This window comes from Furipterus horrens, unplaced genomic scaffold (assembly GCF_987537825.1).
Source record: "Furipterus horrens unplaced genomic scaffold, mFurHor1.1.pri manual_scaffold_8, whole genome shotgun sequence".
NCBI classification, from domain to species: Eukaryota; Metazoa; Chordata; class Mammalia; order Chiroptera; family Furipteridae; genus Furipterus; species Furipterus horrens.
Window position 1 is genome coordinate 101,214,179 of NW_028327178.1, and position 20,258 is coordinate 101,234,436.

Sequence of the window (20,258 nt, forward strand, 5' to 3'; positions counted from 1 at the left end):
TCTGAGAGATGTTTTAGTGCCAGCCGCCTGCATAGCTCTGTGTCCTTGTTCATTGTTATGGTCCTCAGTTTCCTCTTTTGTAGAAGGGGGAGACAATATTATTTACCTCTGGGTTATCTTGAGGATTAAATGAGCCAATGTATGTAAAGCCCCTAATGCAGTGCTTGGCGCACAATAAGCCCTTTCTTAACGTGAAGATTTGGCTCGGATGTCCCTGCCTTGTCTGTCTTCGGCTAACAAGAACTAGTAGCTGGATTTTACGAGCAGGAGTGGATTCCATGATCCACAGTGAAACCTTTCAGGACGTTGATTATGGAAGTCAACAATGCTGCCCGTCTTGCCCACCCCACCCCCCAACTGGATTCCCAGGAATTAAATCAGTGCCTGGCCCATAGCGGGTGCTCTGTAGTGTTTATGGAATGAATATTTGACCGCAATGCTTGTGACTGTTTATAAAACTAGTTTTTTAGATCGCCCTTAAGCTTTCTCTCATTTTTCTTTGTCTTCCTTTATATTTGTCTTTACTGGTTTTTGTCTTTTTCTGTTTTTTGTTTGTTTGTTTGTTCTTTACTTGTTTTTACTCTAACTGTGTTTTTATGACCCAGAAATGACAGACACCAGCGTCCTTTGGTGCTGCCGTCAGCTGAAGCATCATCGGATATGAGTAGTCTCCTTGGCCTGTTTCAGCCCCACCATGCACCCTTTCGGGGTTTGTTTAATTTTCCCCAGCAGGTTCTGGCTGGATTTTAATCCTGGCCAAGGGCAGATCTCAGCAGCCGGGTGTGCTTAAGGCTGTTGAGTTTAGGTTTCACTTAGAATTTGGAAGCGCTTCCCCCTTCTGTGTACAAACACCATTATAATACAATGCGAAGGGTCCCGCAGGTTCCCTGAAACATAACCCTACGATAGGAGGTATGCCAGACCATCAAAGTTAAGGTGTTGTACCCCGCTCCAAGCCAGTTTCATCAGGCACATCTTGTGTTCTTCCATCAGATCCCTATCTGAGTCAGCGGTGTTAAAAAATAAAAAAACATCAACTCAGTGGGGTCTTTAGCTGACATGATAAATTTACAGACACTAACTTCAGTTCTTTATAAAGAATCAATTCTCAGGTTTTCATGGTGAGCCTGACTGAAGCACAGCTAAAAATCCAGAGCGGGTGTGAACTGATATTTTTCTCAAGTGGTTGCCTTTTTGAAAACTTGTTTCCGCTTCTCTCCTGGCCTCCACTGTAGAAATTAGCGTTCTGCTTGCTTAAGTGGGTATCTTTAGAGGAGAGGTTCTGAACTGAGGTGATTCTCACTCCAGGGGACCCTGGCGATGTCTGGAGACATTTTTGTTGGTCATAAGCAGGGGAGAATGGTGCTGCTATTGCCTAGCGAGGACAAGGTCTTACCTAGCGAGAGATGTTGCTAAGCAGCCTACAGCCTACAGGCCAGCTCTTCACAGCAAAGAATCGTCCAGCTCAAAATCTCAAGAGTGCCAAGGCTGAGGCCTCAGGCTCATGACATCGCTGATTAAAATAGCAAACAAACAAACAAAACCATGTACATAACCTGAATGTCCACGGTTGGAGAATGGCTAACTAAACCTCGGTACATCATTTCAATGGAGTGCTCTGCAGCTATTAAAAAGAATTAAGTGGCTCTGCGTGTACTGATGTTGAAAATTGCTCACCGCATATTCTTAAATAGGAATAGAAAAATATACAACATAGTTTTTGCTTAGTATCTTTTTTGGTATTAAGGAATTTTATAGGCATGATAATGGGATTATGGCTATGTTTTCAAAAGAAGTCTCTGGTTTTCTCTTTCTTTCCTTTTCAAAAAAATTTTTTTAGAGATTCATACTGTAATATCTACAGATGAAATTATACACTGGCTAGGACTTGCTTCCAAGTTCCATAAGGGGAGAAGTTGATGGTGTGGAAATGGGACAGGACTGGCCATGAGTTCAGAATGGTTGTTGGGGCTGATTGATGGGCACAGGGAGATTCATGAGATGAGTCTGGGTCTTTTTGTGTGTGTTCAGAATTCCCTGTAACATTCAGCTGCTACACAAATGAACACAAAGACACACACATATATATTGAAGAAAACCTGTTAGATGATGGATAAGTAGATACAGACATAGATTTGACTCTCTGTAACAGAGAACTGAACTCGGCGCCATGAATAGCATAGAAGAGTATTTCTCTCTTATATAACAGCAGCTCTGCTCCCTGAGGCCATCAGCACCCCAGACTGCTTCCATCTTGTCACATCATCCTTAAAGTGCTGTTCTTTTCTCCATGGTCCAAGATGGCTCTCCCAACACGTCACGTTCTAGCAAGTAGAAATGGGGAAAAGGGGGAGCTTCATCCTGCTCCTTTAAGGACATGATCTGCATGTTGGGTGCATCACTTCTGATTCTGTCCTGATCATAATTTAGTCACATGGCCACAACTTAACTGCAAGGGAAGCTGGGAAATTCATTCTTGGTGGCTAAGAATCAGGAATTTCTTTATGGAAGAAGAAGGGAAGACAAGGAAGCATACTAGAGACTACCTAACAAACTCTGCCACGGTGCCCCTCAAATTGTACAGGCCAGCAGTACTAGGGGGACTTTATGTTCTTCTGTTCAGCTCTTTTACCATGGGCATATATTTATTTTTCGTTTGTAAAAAAAGAATTAAATATTACCGTGGCCAGGTGGCTCAGTTGGTTGGAGCATCATTCTGTACACCAAAAGATTGCAGGTTCAACCCCTGGTCGGGGCAAATGCCTGAGTTGCGGGTTCAATCCCTGGTTGGGGCGCATACAAGAGACAACCCAATCAGTGTTTCTCTCTCACATCAATGTTTCCCTCTTTCCCTTCTTCTCTCTAAAAATCAGTAAACATGTCCTTGGATGAGGATTGATTAAATAAATAAATAAATAAGAATTAAATATTGGAAGTGCTATTGATAAGTGGTGCATGCATGATTTTGTGTGTAAGGCTATGAGGCTCTAGGCATCTTATTCTGCATTCATTTAACTGCTACTCATTGGCTGTCAATTACAGTTACCACACTGGATGCCAAGAATGCAAAGCCCCATCCCCGCCCCAGAGAGCGAACAAATGAATATGCAGCATATTTTAAGATAGAGATCAGCCCTGTAAAGACACTTACAGCAGGGTCAGGGATGGCAAGCTGAGGGAGGGGTGGCAAGGGTGGGGGTGGGTTTGGACAGATGGGAGAATGGGTTTGATAATATGATCAGGGAAGGCGTTTCTGAGGAGGTGACACTTGAGAAAATACCTAAGTGGAGCGAGAGAGAGCAAGTCGGGGAAAGATCTGGGGAAGAGGAATTGTGGCCGAAGGAACAGCAAGGGCAAAGCCATGAGGCGGCGTGAGTAACAGCCAGAAGGACAGTGTCCCTCAGGAGAGAGCGTGGAGGGGTGCTCAGGGCCCACATCGTGTGGGGCCTTGGAGTACGTGTTAGATTAAGGCATTTAGAAGTCATTATGGCCAAAAGGTGTTTTTCCTAATTATTTGCGATTATTTTCAAAAGGTGGAAAAACATTCCACTGGCACAACGTAATGCAGTGGAACGAGGTTTCTGTTCCAGCTCAGCCTGCCATTAGCTGTGGGACCGGAGGACATTTATTTAACATGTTGGTCTCTTACTGGTGAGGGTGCAGAGGAGAGTTTACTCTGATCCTATTCCGTTCTAAGACTATACAAGTGGCAAGTCATTTCATCCTCACAATGGCCCTACAAGGTGGGCGCCGTTTCTATCCCCATTGGAAACACGAGGAAATTGAAGCAGAGAAGGCAAGCAAGATCCTGTACCACTAGTAAGTGACAGCGCTGGGATCTGACCCAGGCCCCTGGGCCCCTGAGAGAGCCTGCATGGTCACCCCACTATTCCAGGTGCCTGCTGGCCCCGCCTACCTCACAGGCAGCTTGGGGGAGCGCAGTGAAGAAAGATTTGTGACAGCAGTTTGCAAGAATGTATATTAATGCTCTTGTAATATTCTTCTCTCATTTAAATATTTTTAAATGTATAAACTCCTAATGAAATAATTGATTCATCGCAGAAATGACGAAACCATTAGATCAGAGGTTTATGGGAATTTCAAAACGGAGGAAGGAGAGAGTAGGAGGGGTTACCTGGACACTGTGCCCCTCTTGATGCAATGGCAAGAACTCTGACGCATTACGGCCCGCCACCCTTCAGTCAATCTGAACCTAATTTAATTTTATAGTATATAAATGGGAAATAAGTAATGCCACCATGAGGAAGCAAACCGAAAAATCCAGAACATGAGACATTCTGCAAGACAACTAACCTAGTTTCTTCAACATGTCAATAATCTTTATAAAAAGGAGGGGGAGGCTATTCTGGATTAAATAAACGTAAATAAGCAAACATAACATGTGGACTCTGTTTAGATCCCTAATCTTACAAACCAACCTTACAAGGCCATGTGGAGACAGTTGGGATGGGGGGTGGGGGATTGAATAGGGACTGTGTTTCCGATGTCACAGGAATTCATGTGAATTTTGTTAGGTATGATAATAGAAAATGTCCATATTTTTAATGCAGTGTGGCACGAAGTAGAGACTTCAAGTTTCAATCTGTTTTAAAAACATCACCAAAGAGAAAAATAAACAAACCAAAAAGCTTAGAAGAGACTCATGTGGTAAAATCTTGAAAATGGTTGAATCTCAGTGATAGGTGTTCGGCAATTCATTTTACTAATCTGTCTGCTTTTGCATATGTTGAAGATTTTTCATTAAGAAACAAACTTCTAGCCCTCCATGCAGCATCTTACCAAAAAAAAAACAAAAAAAACCCTCACTGTATGAAATTGCATATAATTCAGGCAACCTCAAAACAAGAAGAAAAACATTTTAAAAACTCAGGACTCACTGCATGGGCTTTCAATTTCTGGGTAACGATGTGATCAGAGGACATTAGTCATTAGGGAAAATTAATTTTAAGACATCTGCTGCTGTCGGAGGCAGATGGCAGGAGAGGAGGACATTCAGAGTCAGACATCCTGGCTTTAAGTCCCTCTCCGCTCCTTAGAGTTGATTTTAGCCAAGTGACAACCTTCCGGTCCTTGCTTACCACGTCTGTAAAATGGGGTCTGAGTGCTGCCGTTATCCTAGGGGCCACTGGGAAGGTTAAATGAGTTCAAACATGAATAGCATTTAAAACCAAGCCTGGCTCCTAGACAGGGCTACTGCACGTGGACTATTACTGTTTTCAGTTTTGTAATGGTCATTGCTTCCTGGGGGCACAAACAAGGATCTGCGTAGAGCGAAGATATTCTAAATATTCAGTTTTTAATATTCGGTTTCTCTTACCCTTCCTTCAGTATTTTTCTCCCATCCATTCCCCTTCACTAAAAATGCCCTACTCTGTAGTTTCAGAACGAGTCTCTCCATGGTTTAAGACAGTTTCAAATGGGTCCAGGTCATTGTGGTCGGCTGTGGTTGGGTGAGCGAGCAGGAGAGGAACAATGATGGCAGCGATGCGTGTGTGGCATCTACTGAGGGTAGGGACTGTAAAGTCAAAGCAAAATGCATTTGTCACCGAGGAGAAGACAGCCTGCAGCCCGCTGCTTACTTTCCTCTCTCTTGAGGGGTGTGGCCCGGGGGCTCCCCGTGGCCTCCAGCGCTTGACTTCCTCCGGCCAAGTGGGCAGGCCTTCCCTTACAGTGAGAGTCTAGTTGTGGGTTTTTCCTCTTTTTTTTTTTTTTTTTTTTTATGGCTCTGTATGAGAAGTGCTCTATAAAGTTCTGCATTTCGCTCCAGGGCCCTGTTGAACCCAATCTGAAATCAGCAGAATGTGTGTGGTCCTGTCCTGTTTGGTCACCACACATTGGATACTTTTTTGAAGGTTGCCTCTTGTGGGCCTAGTGAATATTTAGAAAAACGCATTGTAAAATTCAGACATATGAAATTAGTCATGTTTTTGAAAAGCCAAAGAGGCTTTATACCGTATGATTCGATTTCTATAACATTCTCAAAATGACATCTCAGAGCCAGAGAACGGATTGGTGATTGCCAAGGGTTAGGGGTGCTGCGGGGGACGAGGTTGGATGTGCCCGTGAAGGAACAGCCCAGGGGAGGTCTTTGTGGTGATGGAATAGTTCTCTGTCTTGATTGTAGTGGTGGTTAAACGAATCTGCCCGTGTGATAAAATGACCCCGCGCTGCACACAGACACACTTTGTATCGATGTCAATTTCCTGGTTTTGGTATTGGGGGTGGAGGGGAATCGAGTGTAGGGTACCAAGGACCTCTCTGTACTGTTTTTTACAACTTCCTATCAATCTTTAATGAAATTTAAATAAAAGATTTTTAAAAATCCCATGGACAGCAGAACTGGATTAGCCGAAACAAAGGTCCCTTGTTTCATATGCTATCAGGGATGAGGAACACATAATAAAACTTCCATCAGCCTGTTTTGTTCCGCACCAAGTTCACATGATGAGACTTCATCAGGCCTGAGTGGGAGAGCGGGCTCACATTCTGGGGCTCACATTCTAGACCCAGGCTGGTTCTCCTTTCTGGCAGGACTCCCTAGAACATAAGGCTAAACGGTGGTGCTGAGGAGTTACCGGCCATGGAGGCATATTAAAGTAATGGCTACATCTTCCTAGGAGAGTTTCAGATAAAAGCTTTCAGATCAGGAATAGAAATAATGGGGGGGGAGGCGGAGAGTGGGGGTCATGGCCATTGGGAGTATAAATTGGATCAGCCCCTCCGACGATTTCAAATGGTAGACCCAGCAGTTTTACTTTGGGGCATCAACCCTAGAGAGCTACATGCATGAATACCCTAGTAGGCCTGTCCCAGGCAGTGTGGCTTTAGTTATTAAAATAAAACTTGAGAATCCTGAGGACTGGCTGAAAGGAACTGTGGTATAGACATGCCTAGGAATGCTATGCAGCACTGAAAAAGCATGAGCTAGATCTCTGCATCATAACATGAAAAGAACATCAAGATATTTCATTAATAGAGTGAAAAAAGTCTTAGAGCAGGATGTACAGATCATCGATTAAAACACATTGATCGTCGTCGTCGGCAGCCGTCCGTCTCCAGAGACGATGGTGTAGCTTCTTAAGAGTCTATCTGCACCGCCGAGAATGGTTGTGCAGTCCGACTCGGGAGTGACACGGTATCTGTCTCCTCCCGTGTTGAATCGACATCTTGCGATGACGCTGAAGCTACAGAGCCTGGGCAGGGTGATATGGAGAGTCTGCTGTTGCCCATGCAGCAGACTCCCCCTCTCTTCGCAGCTGAAGGGTCCAAGGGAAAGACGGAGTCAATACAGCTTGGCTTCAGGTGCGCCGCAGGAGTTGCCGGTGTTGACTACAACGTCAAACCGCCTTAGGGACTCCGGCTCCGGATTTTCTGTCAGGGTTTACTCCCTTAGCCTTTCCCCTGAAGAGGTATGCCGCAAGGCAGCGGAGGTTTTTTGGAATCAGAGTTTTCCTTCTCTGATGTGCCCTGACTGGAAGATCGAACCAGCGACACTTAGCTCGCAGGCCGACGCTCAATCCACTGAGCTAAACCAGCCAGGGCCACACATTGATATATTTTTTAAAAAACACATTGATAAAAGACTGCACAGAAAGATTTGTGCGGGTGTCTGTGTGTGATGATGGCCAGAGGAAGGTCTTCAGAGCTACTGATCCTGTTAGTAATTGTGGATACAGTTGGTGGGATAGAGTGGCCAAAGGCAACTTTAATTGTATCTTAAAAGTTTATAGTTATATACAAATGTTTTGAGATATTGCCTGTGTGGTGAAATTTTTATCTTAAGAAAGGAAAGGGGTCGCCCACTGATGAATGCCACCTAAGACTGGATAGCAAGTCCCACGAAGAATACTGACTTCATCAGAGCAGAGGACTTGTCTGTGTGATTCGACAGTGTATCTCTGGTGCCTGGGACAGTCCCTGGCCTTCAAAAAAAAGTGAATAAATTAGTAAAAAGAAAGACTCTCTTTTGGTATGCAATATGAATAGAATCAATGATTCTAAATGCTTGGCAACCTGACTCAGTAAATGAATCAGTGAGTGAGTTTAGCATCAACTGTGTCCCTCCTTTATGTGCCTTCTTCATAGCCTTCGGAGAAGAGCCTGTAAGTATCTTGTTCATCTGGAGATATGGTTCCTCTGTGTATTCTAGCCCTGGCCCTACAACTTCTAGTAGGTGACACCTTCCCCATTGGAAGGAAGATGGTGGAGGGGGGGGTTGGAATGGAGACGTGGGCAGGAAAGGCTTGTGACCATACCACTGTAGTACTTGGGGTCCTCTCTGTGGATAGTCAAGTCAGCCACAGTAACAGCAGCCCCCGAATTTCCTACTTTAACTTTCACACTGAACTCCAAAGATGTAATGCACGTGTTATTAGAATGGGGGTCACAGCTTCTAAGGCTGTGTCCCTGCTTTGCCGGCAGCTCCTGACAGACACCTTCCAAGCTCACATACAGTAGGAGAGAGCATCTCTTCTCCAGTTTATCCTGGGCCCCTCGTTGGCCCCCATTGGCTCATGACCACCACCCCTGAGCCAATCACTGTAGACTGAGGGATGGGAGATGCTAATTGCCAGGCTCAGGGTCAACCCCACCCAAGCCACATGGACTGAGAGTGGGGGAGAGGCAGTTCCTCCAAAGAAAGAAAGGATGCTATTGACACAGGACCCACCAGGCCAAAACCCAGGAGCCCACCACTCCTGCCGTGCTCCTTCTTACGCGATGACGTTCTTCTCCGTGCTATGGCTCTGGACGTTTTGCTTTCTCCTCCTACTTTCTTAGTGCAACCTCTGAGATCACTTTGCAATATATATATGGTGTCAGGTCATCTCATTGTGCCCTTTAAATTTACACAGTGTGTCAATTATACTTCAATAAGGCTGGAAAAAATAAACCCATGGGGGGAAAAAGCGGGACTGCCGAGGACATGAGAACCAGGCAGAGCTTAGTAGCATATTAACCACAACTAACAAGTACCTGTGTCATCTGGACAGGAGCTTTTGGACAACTTCTCCCTCTGGGATGTCCCAGGGGCAGTAACATCCAACATCCATGTACTTCTGATCATGTCCTACATGCGGTGCTAATGCCAAGAAGAGTAAACCAGGGGGTCTCAAACTCGTGCCTGGAGGGACCAGGCAGGAATGTAAATGAGTGTCGCGTCTGGGGTGGTGACGATGGCAGCGACTAGCACATATAACAGGCACTTGGTAAATATTGGTTGAATGAATACATTTCTTCATACTGCTCATTCATCCATTATACCATAAATATTTATTAAACGGCCCTCAAGGGCCAGGCCCTGCAGAAAATTTTGAGAATGTAATGGTGGGCAAAACATACATAATTCCTTTCATCAGGTTGCTTACAGTCTGGTTGGGAAGACAGATGGAAATTAAATAACTGACAGAGACCTGTAAAAATTGTTCTAGTGACTTCCTTGAGAAAGGGTGGGAGGTGGGCCCTCCTCAGGGAGGGCCTGGGGAAATCATGCGAGAGCTGAGAGCCCAGAAAGGCAAGCAGAAGGGAATGGTGTTCCAGGCAGAGGGAACAGCATGTGCAAAGCCCAGGGTGCTGGAATGAGACACTGAGTGAAGGAAAGCCAGGTCAAGGCTGTGTTGGGAAGTCTTGGCTTCTTTCTAAGAGCAACAGAAAGCAATTGGAGGTTATGAGCATGGATGAGGTGAGAGGGCAGGTTCATTTATGTTGTCAGAAGTCCCTCAGGCCACTGCGGGGAGAACAAACCAGAGGGAGGCCCCAGTGGCCCCAGGGAGCCGGTGGATGCAGAGGTCACAGTAGTTGTCCAGGACACAGAGGACAGTGGCGTGGCCCTGAGCGATGGCCATGGAGGTGGAGAGCAACCGGTGGGTCCCATGGATGTGTAGGAGATAAATCTGATGATGCTGGGTGATGGATTGGGCCCGAAAGTTGAAGGAGAGGGAGGAGGGGGAGGATCCTGGGCTTTTGTTGTGAGCAACTCTCCCCCTGAGATGAGGGGGAACCAGTTTGCACTTAACAGATGGATTTAGAATTGAAATCAAATGGGGGTGGTGGAGGCGGCCAGAAACGTGCAGGTTTGGGCCACAGCTGCTATCTGTCCAGAAGCCTGTGATTGCTGTGGGCAGGTTTGGATTTCTAAGCCCTTGAAAGATGCTAGGAGTTGGTCCTCTCTCTAGTCTCCTTGGCCGACTGGCCATCTGTCCTCTCCATCCAGCAGGCAGGGCTACTGTTCTCAGCCAAGGTAGCCAGTGCGCTGAGGGGGGGTGTGGAAAGGTGAGCCGCCCACCCGCCCGGGAGCCTCCATCTGCTTCTGATCCCTTCCAGCCTTTGAAGTCACCCCCACCCCCCACCTTCCAGCTGTCATCTCTCAGGCTCCTCCAGCAGCCTCACACTCCCCCAGTGCTTCTCAGTCCCTGGGGACAGGGGTGGTGACAAGGGTAACAAATGGTGCAAACCTCTGGCAGCAGCCGGCCAAGGAAAAGGCCAGAGGGCGGGGCTTTCGAATGCCTCTTTCTTCCTGCTTCTCTTGGCTGGGTTCTGAAGCAGCAGGGGTATCGGGGTTTTGCAACCATGCAACCCAGAGGAAGAAACTTCTATTGTAAATGAATCCCATGCCTTTGCTTCCTTTCTCTGCCTTCATGAAAGAGAAGCGAAGTCTTTGTCTTTCCCCCAGATTCTGTTAGACTGTCTGACTTCTCCCTCCCCTGCAAAGAGGATAAGCTGGTCTCCTATTTCAGGTAATTGTGTGAGGGGAGGAGGGGGACATGGGAAGGAAGCCTCCCCCTAAATTGTACAGGAACTCAACTCTGTCCATCAGTAGGAACCAGCAGCTGTCCGATGATCTTCATGGCATTTCCCAGCGTCTACCTGGAATGTACGCGTCAAGCTTTTGTCTGGGCGAATGCAAATAATGGCAGTGGTAGAAGCCCTCTGTGGAGCAGCCACGGGCTCCTGCCTTCTGTGACTGAACCTGCGTGGTAACCTGCCAGGAAGGGCACTGTTACTTCCTCCGTCCTCATAGATGAGGCTCAGAGAAGTGCAATGACTTGCCCAAGGTCGTACAGCTAGTACGACGTGGCCAGGATTTGAGCCCCTAGTAGCAGACGAGCTGATGCTCTGACCAGGTGGCTTAGTGGACACATTGGAGCTGGATGGCCCTGGGTTCGAATGCCAACCCAGTTTTATTTACAAGCTGTGGTTAAGATGGCAGACCCTGGAGCCAGAGCACCTGGTTGTGCATCCTGGCTCCAGCTCTAATCACCAGGTTGCTCTCTGAACCTCAGTCTCTTCATCTCTACCGGCTTCATAGGATTAAATGAGCCAATATATGCAAAGAGCTCTTGGGACCAGTGCGAGTGCTCTTTAAGTGTTAGTTATTTTTATTTCTATTATCTGTAAAGTGAGCACTATAATCAGGGCCAGGTTAAGACCTTGAGAAGCCTCAAAACACCAAAGAGATCAGCCTCCCTCCTCCACTGCCCCATGTAATTCAAAAATGAAACACTATGACCCATAAAACACACACTTAATTTGTGCTGAAATTTAAAAAGCGTCTTTTTAGATCTTCATGGCAGAACGGGAGCAGTTTACTGGATAGGAATGATTCACATTTCTTTGGTGCCGATGCTCTGCTCAGACCTAAATCAGCCTGTTGGGAAATAGAGTGGATAATTATATCTCCCAGGGTGGCTGAGAGAATTAAAGGAGCTCGTGTAAAAGTGACCAAGAAAATTGCCTGGCATGTAATAGGTGCCTGGGAAATGAGAACTATGATTAGAATTTTCGGAAGGGTTTTTCTCACTGTGTTCGCATTGCTGTACTTCGGGCTGACGGCTGGCTTCTACAAGAGAGCAGTGCCTCCCAAGCTATAGCAGGAAAGAACAATCGTCAGGCTCTTCGATTAAGGTCCTGCGTACTTTGTGAGCATAACATTTCCATTGCTTCAGCTTTGTTAGGGATAATATTTTGTCTCTGAAGGATGATGTGTTAGAATGGTTATAGGTATGTTTGAATTTTAGATCTTACATTGCCTACCAAAGATCTAGACTCAGGCAACTGGCTTTATTTCCTTTGCAGTTAAACATCATGCAGATTCATTGGGAGGAGGACTAACTTCTTTTATTTAAGGACAATTTTTTTTTAGTTGTTATGCCTTGGTGGATTGATTCTTTTATCACTGCTGTATGTTCCTCTCACTCTATAATGGTTTTTGTTTGCAAGTCACTTTGAAATCATTTCTGCTTTCTTTTCATTAGTATTTGCATTGCATGGATTTTTGCAATATTTTGCTTTGAATCTTTGTGTATCTTTATATTTAAAAGGCTCTCTTATAATAGTCATGCAGTCCATTTTAAAAAATCTAGTCTTGTAACCTTTGTCTTTTAATTTATTCTGTTTACATTTTATGTAATTATTGTAATGTAATGTAAATGTGTGTTAAATGTTTGCATTTCTTACAGTTATTGATAACGTTGAGTTTAAATTTACCACTTTATTTTTTTCAATTTGTTTCATCTCTTCTATGATTTATTTTCTCTACCTTCTTTTGGATTGATCAGGTATTTTTATTATTTCATTTTCTCCTCTATTAACTTATTAGTAGCCATTTTTTAATTACTCTCCTCTAAGTAGTTACCCTTAACATGATAGCATGCATCCTTGGTAAATCTCAAAGTTCACTGTAAGGTAGTACTTTTAACACATCCAGGAAAATGCAAGGTCCTTAGAACAAGGTACCTTTGTACACTCCCTTCCTATTCACATGGCCACCTTTTGATGTTGGTCTCCACTCCCTGCTAAATGTTCATGCTCCCAGAGCATTCTTTTGCAGTGTGGTCCACTGGTGGCAAATAATCTTAATGTTGGTCTGTTTCATGTTGAGGGATTTTCTTGCTGCCATAAAATTAATTCTACCCTGGCAGGTGAGATTCCTTTTTTGATATCCATCATTTCTGTTGAGAAGTCATATTACTCCTTCTTTAGAGTTAACTTGTCTTTTATTTCCCTTCTGGCTGCTGTTAAGATTAATCCGTTCTCACACATGTGCGGTTTGACTATGATGTACATGCCCAGGAGTGTTTTTCTTGGTGTTTATCTTGCTTGGGATTCACGGAACTTTTTTATTCCATTAGCTTGATATCTTCCATCATCTCAGAAATGTTTCTGTCAGTTTCTCATTAAATATTGTTTCTGACTTGTTCTCTTCTCACCGTCTGTGGCCTCTATTACATGTATGTTAGACCTTTTCTCCATGTTCCATGTTCTTTATGTTTTTTTTATTTTTTATGCTTTTTTAAAAAACCTATTTTCCAGTCTTCTTCCTGAGATTTATCTACTGACTTATCCTCCAGTTCATTACTTTTTTCTTCTTCTACGTCCAATCTACTCTATTGAGTTCTGAATTTCAGTTATTATATTTTCAGCTTTAGAATTTCCATTAAATTTTTTGAAAATATTTTAGTTCTCTGGTAGCATTCTACACCTTAATTCTATGTTCATGATCATATCAAAGTTGTTGGGGAGTCGATGTTTGATATCCCCATATCTGAATATTATATGGATCTTGGTTTTTGATTATTTGGTCTTGTCACCTTGCATGTCTGGTAATTTTTTTATTAAATACTGAACACTGTGTATAAAAAATTATGGAGACTCTGGAGGATGACGTCTTCCCTAGGAGAAAATTTACTTTCCTTCTGGCAGGCGGCAAATCACTTTGATCCAATACAGGATTAAAATGACTCAAGGCAGGATCTATTTGGGTCGCCCTTACTCCCAGGGAGTAACCCTTCATAGGTGTCAGTTAAAAGCCTGGTGTGTGTTCAACTATAATTGAAAAACACAATTTTTAAAAATGGAAAAATAAAAGCCGGGTGTGTTTACCAAGACCTCTCATCCTTGATGAGCCAGAACTCTTAACATTTGCTCCGTAGTCCTCAGGGTTTGCCACCAGCTCTGCTTCATCTCTTGCCTTCTTAGCTCCCCGTTTCTGCTTGGCTTCTCTGCCTCTCACCCCACCCAGCTTAGGTGTCAGCAAATGGCTCCAAGGTAGTGACTGTCAACAATATTAGGTTCACTTCTCTATTGTTCTCCTGTCTCTGGGATCTTTGCTGGCTGCCTCAGTATAGTAGCCCTGAACTCCAATTTTTGTCTCCGCAGCCCAATGAGACTAGAAAACTCTAAGCCCTTAATTTTTTTCCCTTTGTGTTTATAAATTGGCAAGTGTCTTGCAAGGAAAAGTGGTAGAGGTCAGACCTAACTCAGTCCATTTCTCATCTCTCTGGGGTCTTGGGCCCTCAAGCCCTGCCTTGGTTGTCCTCCAGGGTCTTAAAGCAATGTTTTCTAGTTTTTATTTTTGATTGTGTAATGAGACAGAACGAAAGATACAAACTATGCCAGCATATCTGGGAGGTGAACTCAATTAGACAGCTTAATACATTTTAGAACAAGTGGCTTATTTTAATTTTCTCCAATATTGGAGGAAAATGCAACGAATCCACTAATGCAAAAAAAATACTGAGTGGAAAACTTCAGATGAATTAACGATTTACTTATGAAAGGTAAAATTCCAAGTCAATAGCTTAAAATGTTGACAAACTTTAACACCCCAGGGTTAGGAGAAGAATTTTTACACTTAGAAAAAATAAATTATTGGGCAAATATATAAGAATGTTTTATTCTTTAAGCCACCATAAATAGCGAAAACAGAAAATGAAAGCTTAAGAAAAACTTACAGCTTCTAAAACTGACAATGAACCAATACCTAGATTCTACAAGGCACCAAACCAAAAAAAAAAAAAAAAAATCCCGTAGAAAAATGAGCAAGGATAAAAGACATAAATAGACAGTTCTCAGAAATGCACACCCCATAATTATGTGAATATATGTTCAAACTCACTAGTAATCAGAGAAATGCAAATTAAAACAACTATGAGGTATCCTCTTCTGCCCATCAGCTTGGCAGAAATTAGAAAAGTGGGCAATGCCAAGTGTTAGCAAGAATTTATGAAACTAGAATGTTTATATACTTCTGGTGGGAATCTAGAATAGCACAGGAATTAAGAAGAACAGCCTACTAACATACACATCAGGATGTTCTATTATTTTATGTTTTTTACATTTTTAAATATTTATTCTATTTACATGAAGATGATCACTGCAGCATTGTTTATGGTGGCTGAGAGATGAAGGCTTCCTAGATGTTCATCACTAGGGTGATACATAAGTAACAGTAGAGCAATGCACAGTATGGAATTCTGGCCACAAGCTAGATAAGCATCCAGCAATATGTATACATTTTAAAGTCATAGTGCAGACTGGGGAAAAAAGTCTAATAAAAAATGAGATCTCATATACAACACTATTTGTGTAAATTAAAATGTGTCACACATAAAACAATGTGACATCATTCAAGGAGGCATTCAGTACATTCAAGTCATTGTCTAGGGCAGGGTGGAAAAGTGAGGATTAACAGGAATTTTTTAAAAATCTTATTAAAAGAAGCTAATCACTCAATTATAGATTTCCTCCCTCCCTCTGTCCCAGTCCCTCTGCTTCCCCATGCCTTCCTTCCTCCCATCCTCCAACGGGTGTCAGTCTTGGCAGAATGAACAAGATTCTGTGTCCGGTGCTGTGGGGGACATATAGATGACTTCCATGTTGCTTGGCTTGCAAGGATATTAGGCAAGGGGTGAATACACCAAAAGCTTTAGGAGCAATACACTGTCCCAGAACTAAAACTCACAAACACATTCCTGCTCTGCTGTAATGTCAACAAATGCTGTTTGGATGTGGTAAGAGCTCTTGAGGATGACAGCGACACTCAGTAAAATAAATAAGCTATGTGACTAAGGCCAGAATCACATTGCTATTTCTTCCCTTGTTGGGCTTTTCTGATGACACAATACGATGGATCTCAAATGCAAAGGCCTGTACAGACCAGGAGGAAATGTAAGCGGAAAAGGAGGGTCAGATGTAAGACACTAGGGAGGGGTGGGGACTGTGGCAAACTGGAGCCCATATGCCTTGACTAACTTGGTCTGACACTACTTAACTCCAGCTAATTGCTGTCATGTAGAAATGTGGCCTTATTTTTCCATTTTCAAGAGAAGTTAAAAATCTAGGGATTTTTTGTGTGAAATTGCTTTACTTTAAAATATTTAAATATTTTTAAACCCTGGTGATGCAGAAAGCCAATTCATTTTGCTGCCTCTAATACTCATTCTTGTAGATCTGGATATTTAGAGACCAGTGCTATTTTTTACGTCATTGTTTATTTTTTAATCTTGAATTTTTTTCATACACTCAAAAGGATGAGGGGAATGAGTGTGGATAATATGCAGATTCCTGGCACCTACAGTCAGACAATAGGTTCAATGTCTGCCATTTGCTGAGCTCCATACAATGTTTGATGTATTAAAAGAACAAGACTCCGAGGCCTCTCTCCTGGAGTGTCTGTGGCATTTGAGGAACAAGAAAACAGGCATCCTTGGCCAGGTGGTTTAGTTGGAATGTCACCCCATACACCCAAAGGTTGTGGTTTCAACCCCTGGTCAGGGCACATACCTAGAGTGAAGGTTCCATCCCTGGTTGGGGTGCATATGGGAGGCAATTGATTGATATTTCTCTTTCTCATTAATGTCTGTCTGTCTGTATCTCTTTCTCTCTCTCTCTCCCTCTCCGCCTTCCTCTCTAAAATCAATAAACACATCTACAGGTTAGGATTTTTAAAAAAGAAAAAAGAAACAGGCACACAGGATGCATGTATACCTGGGAAGATTTAGGAACCAAAAGCATATCAGCTAATACATATAAGCAGTAGAAGCTGATTTCTGCAAAATTCTCTTATTAGATTAAAAAGTATATATAAAGTACTTCCTATGTGTAAGTTCTGGAATAAGTGATTTCTTTCTTTTTAAAAAATTAAGTGTTTCGGGTGCACAAAGATGTATAGTAATCACATAACAGTAGTGTGCCCGTCACCCTATTCACAAACTAAAACAGGGTTGTCACCTATTTTCTGCCAGATATCAAATATTTTCAGCTTTGTGGGTCTCCATCGCAATTACTGAAAAGTTGCAGCGTGAAAGTAGCTGTGGACAATTCAGTAAACCAACGAACAGAGCTGTGTCCCCAAAAGACAGTACTTACGGGCACCGAAATGGAATTTTACATAATCTTCACATGTCATGAAATATCCTTTTGATTTTTTTTAACCATTAAAAATGTAAAATCCATTCTTTTTTTAAAATTCTTGTCCTTATAATATTCACTAAAATTGCATTTCCATTCTTTATATTTTCTTTTTTTCTCCCCATTAAAAATTTTTGTTTGTTTTTCTATTACAGTTGTCCCACTTTTGTAAAAGCCATTCTTAACTCATGGGTCACACAAAAACAGATGGCAGGCTGGATTTGGATGCGCCATAGTCAGTGTCAACCCCTGAACTAAAATGTTACGCGCACAGCTGACATCCCCAGGGTACCTCTTCCCAAATCATATCCCCCTACTATTCCCAGAATTAACCATTGTCCTGAAATTGGTGTTTATCATCCCTGTACATACTATTGTACTTTCATTGCATGTGTCTCTGTCCCTAACCAGCATATAATATTGGTTTGTGTATTTTGCACTTCACAGAAGTGGTATCATACCTTGGGCAGCTTCTGCCTCCTTGCTCAGTCTTTTGCTTGGCAGTCTGTCTGTTGTGCTGTGTGGAGCTTCACACAGTCTTTTTCTCTGCTGTATTGTATTCCATCGCATGAGCATAATGCCTAGTTATTCATTCCTGTGGTAGCAAATGGGCGTGTAGGTTGCTACCTGCTAAGTCCTTTGTTTACATGTATCATTTCTTTCCATCTCACCAGACCTTGTCAGGGAGGCACTGTGATAATCCCCACTGTCCAGATGAGAACATTTTTGATTTAGGGCAGTTTGGTAACTTGCTCGACGTACCAAGTAGTGACCCTGGAATTTGAATTCACAAGCTTTTTCACAATGAAATCTGAGTTCATAACCACTTTGCCATCAATCAGTGCATTGTGTTTACTAACACAATGATAATGGATCTTGACCTTGGTTACTGACATGCAGTCAATAAACTTAGCCTTTCTCTGGGGACAAATTGAACCGGTGTCAAACGTTGCTGGTGGTAATTTAGACCTTTGCAAACTGCCATGTACGATGTAATGTGCATTAATCGGAAACCTCATTTCCTAACCACAGCAGGTAGGAATTGGGGAGGAATAAGTACCGACATAGTCCAAGAGTTAGAAAAGGTTTCATTAAAAAGATGAGAATGATCCTGGACCATTGTCCCTATCCTTCCCTGCTTCCCATCACATTTTATCAAAATTGTGAGTCATTCGGGAGCTCGTATATTCTTTCTTGTGAGAGACCACAGTGATGGGCTGTGAGTTTTGCTGCCTCGAGGGACTTACTATCAGTGATGCCTTTTGAGTGTTTCTTCATGTGAACAAGTCACACCATGTAACACTGCATCTGTTTTTCCCTCTTAACTGCAGTCAGCTCCAACTTCTGCCCCTGCCTCTGGCTTCTGGGAACCCAAATTCATACACACTCTCTCTACCTGTTTCTCCCTTCCTCTCCTGGGAAGTCTCCCTGGCTCACTCCAGCTCATTCAGATGACGTTTAAAAGAGACCAAAATATAATTTTTCTAATGGCAAAATACAGTAGGAAGGAGGGGAAAGTTTTAATCAAGAGGGCATATTCTCCGGAGGGGAGTGAGTGCTTCATTTCAATTCATGAAAAGTTTAGTGAATTTTTATTATGTAAAATTTATAAGACGGCTGGGTTTAGGTAATCAGCCTTCATAGTTATGCTCTTAGGGAAAGAAACTGGAATCATTAGTAAGCGTGCATAATTAATGAATAAATTATGTTTCCCTTTGTTTTCTTTCAGGTACAAGGAAATGCTAGAACTAGTGATCTCACCCAGCCTCACTGTAAACAGCGCCTGTCTGGGTAAACTGAGGCTCACTGCTGACGCCGATGTCCGGGCTCTGAGTGACATAGAAGGTAGGCCTCCTGACGTGAGTGACTGTGGACCAGAGCTGGTCCCTGCTTACTGCCTGGCATCTAGGGAGGGGCTCACCTCCTTAGACACGCATCCCTTCCGAAGTACTGGCGTTACAACAATTTCTCCTCCGGCCGTTTAGATGGTTGTCTCTGGACCAAAATGTCAGTTGCCGACAATTTTATCTAGTCATCCAAGGTGAACGTGTGCTCATGCGTATTCTGAACTTCCTGTCTCGGTCTCCAGTTCCAAGAAATGCTGACACCTCTGCAGGTGATAGCCAGTTTCGGGTGTGTCCCAGGTCGGGCCCCGGATCTCTGCCCTGTCCCTGACCGCTGTCTTGCCATCTCGGCATCCAGGCAGGCGTCTTGTCTGAAGGGGGTTGATGTCGGGACAAGAACTCGTCTGCCTTTCGCTTTCAGGTTGGGTTGAAGTCAAGGAAGCAGAGGAGAGTTAAGCTGTTTTTTAAAATTATTGGCAAATGATGCAGCTGGACTAGTTTTCACCAGAACAATTCCAGCTATTGTTTGCTTGTTTGGGATCTGTCAGCCTTCCTGGTAGAGCTGGAGTTAACAAAAGGCATTAAGCCATTCTGTTTAACCACCAGGCTTAATCCTTGACTGGACCGGCTCTGGGATTTGCTGCTGGTGTTCGGGGACCCCTGGCTGTCTCCCCTTCACGATCTGTGTTTAGTGCCAGCTCTTGGAGTACAACTGCTCTGTAACTGTCTCGGAAAACCAGAGCTGTGTGTCTAGTTGAATATAACATCACAAGGAATTTGCTTTTAAGTGACTCCAGGCTTCTGGAAGTAATTATTAATGTCACCAAGACAGTGACATTTCCTTTACATGCTGGTAATAAAGCTGGAACAGCCCTGCTTTATTTAAGTGCCACAAAGAGGGGCTGGGCTGCTGTGCCCTAACCGCATGGCAGAGAACACACCCTCATTCCTCCCAGCACTTCGGAGCGTGTGTGTAAACCACCCTGGGCTCTTTGAGAATTTGAGAAGGTGTATCGAGCCTTGTTCAAAGCCAGTCATCCTTTTCTTTCTAGAGAGGCACAGATCACCCGAAGACTGTCTTCACTTCAGGACCAGCAGAGAGAGGATAAGGCATAGACTGCCGAGTAAGGAAGGTCCAAGTCTGAGTCCCGGCCGTGCTGCCAACCAGCCCAATGATCTTGAACCTTCCTGTGCCTCAGTGTTCTC

At 43.5% G+C, this 20,258-nt stretch overlaps 1 protein-coding gene across 2 annotated transcripts in view; it reads left to right on the forward strand.

Annotated features, from left to right (window-relative positions):
* The window catches only part of EYA2 (EYA transcriptional coactivator and phosphatase 2), a 205,766-nt gene that overhangs the window by 53,035 nt on the left and 132,473 nt on the right, over positions 1–20,258 (forward strand). The window contains exon 2 of one of the 2 annotated variants that reach the window (XM_090285312.1): positions 18,938–19,053. In XM_090285312.1, coding sequence (XP_090141438.1) covers positions 18,948–19,053 — 106 coding nt within the window. In that variant the 5' untranslated portion in view covers positions 18,938–18,947. Of the gene's footprint in view, positions 1–18,937; positions 19,054–20,258 lie in introns of those variants that run through there. The other variant, XM_090285313.1, reaches the window with a different exon arrangement.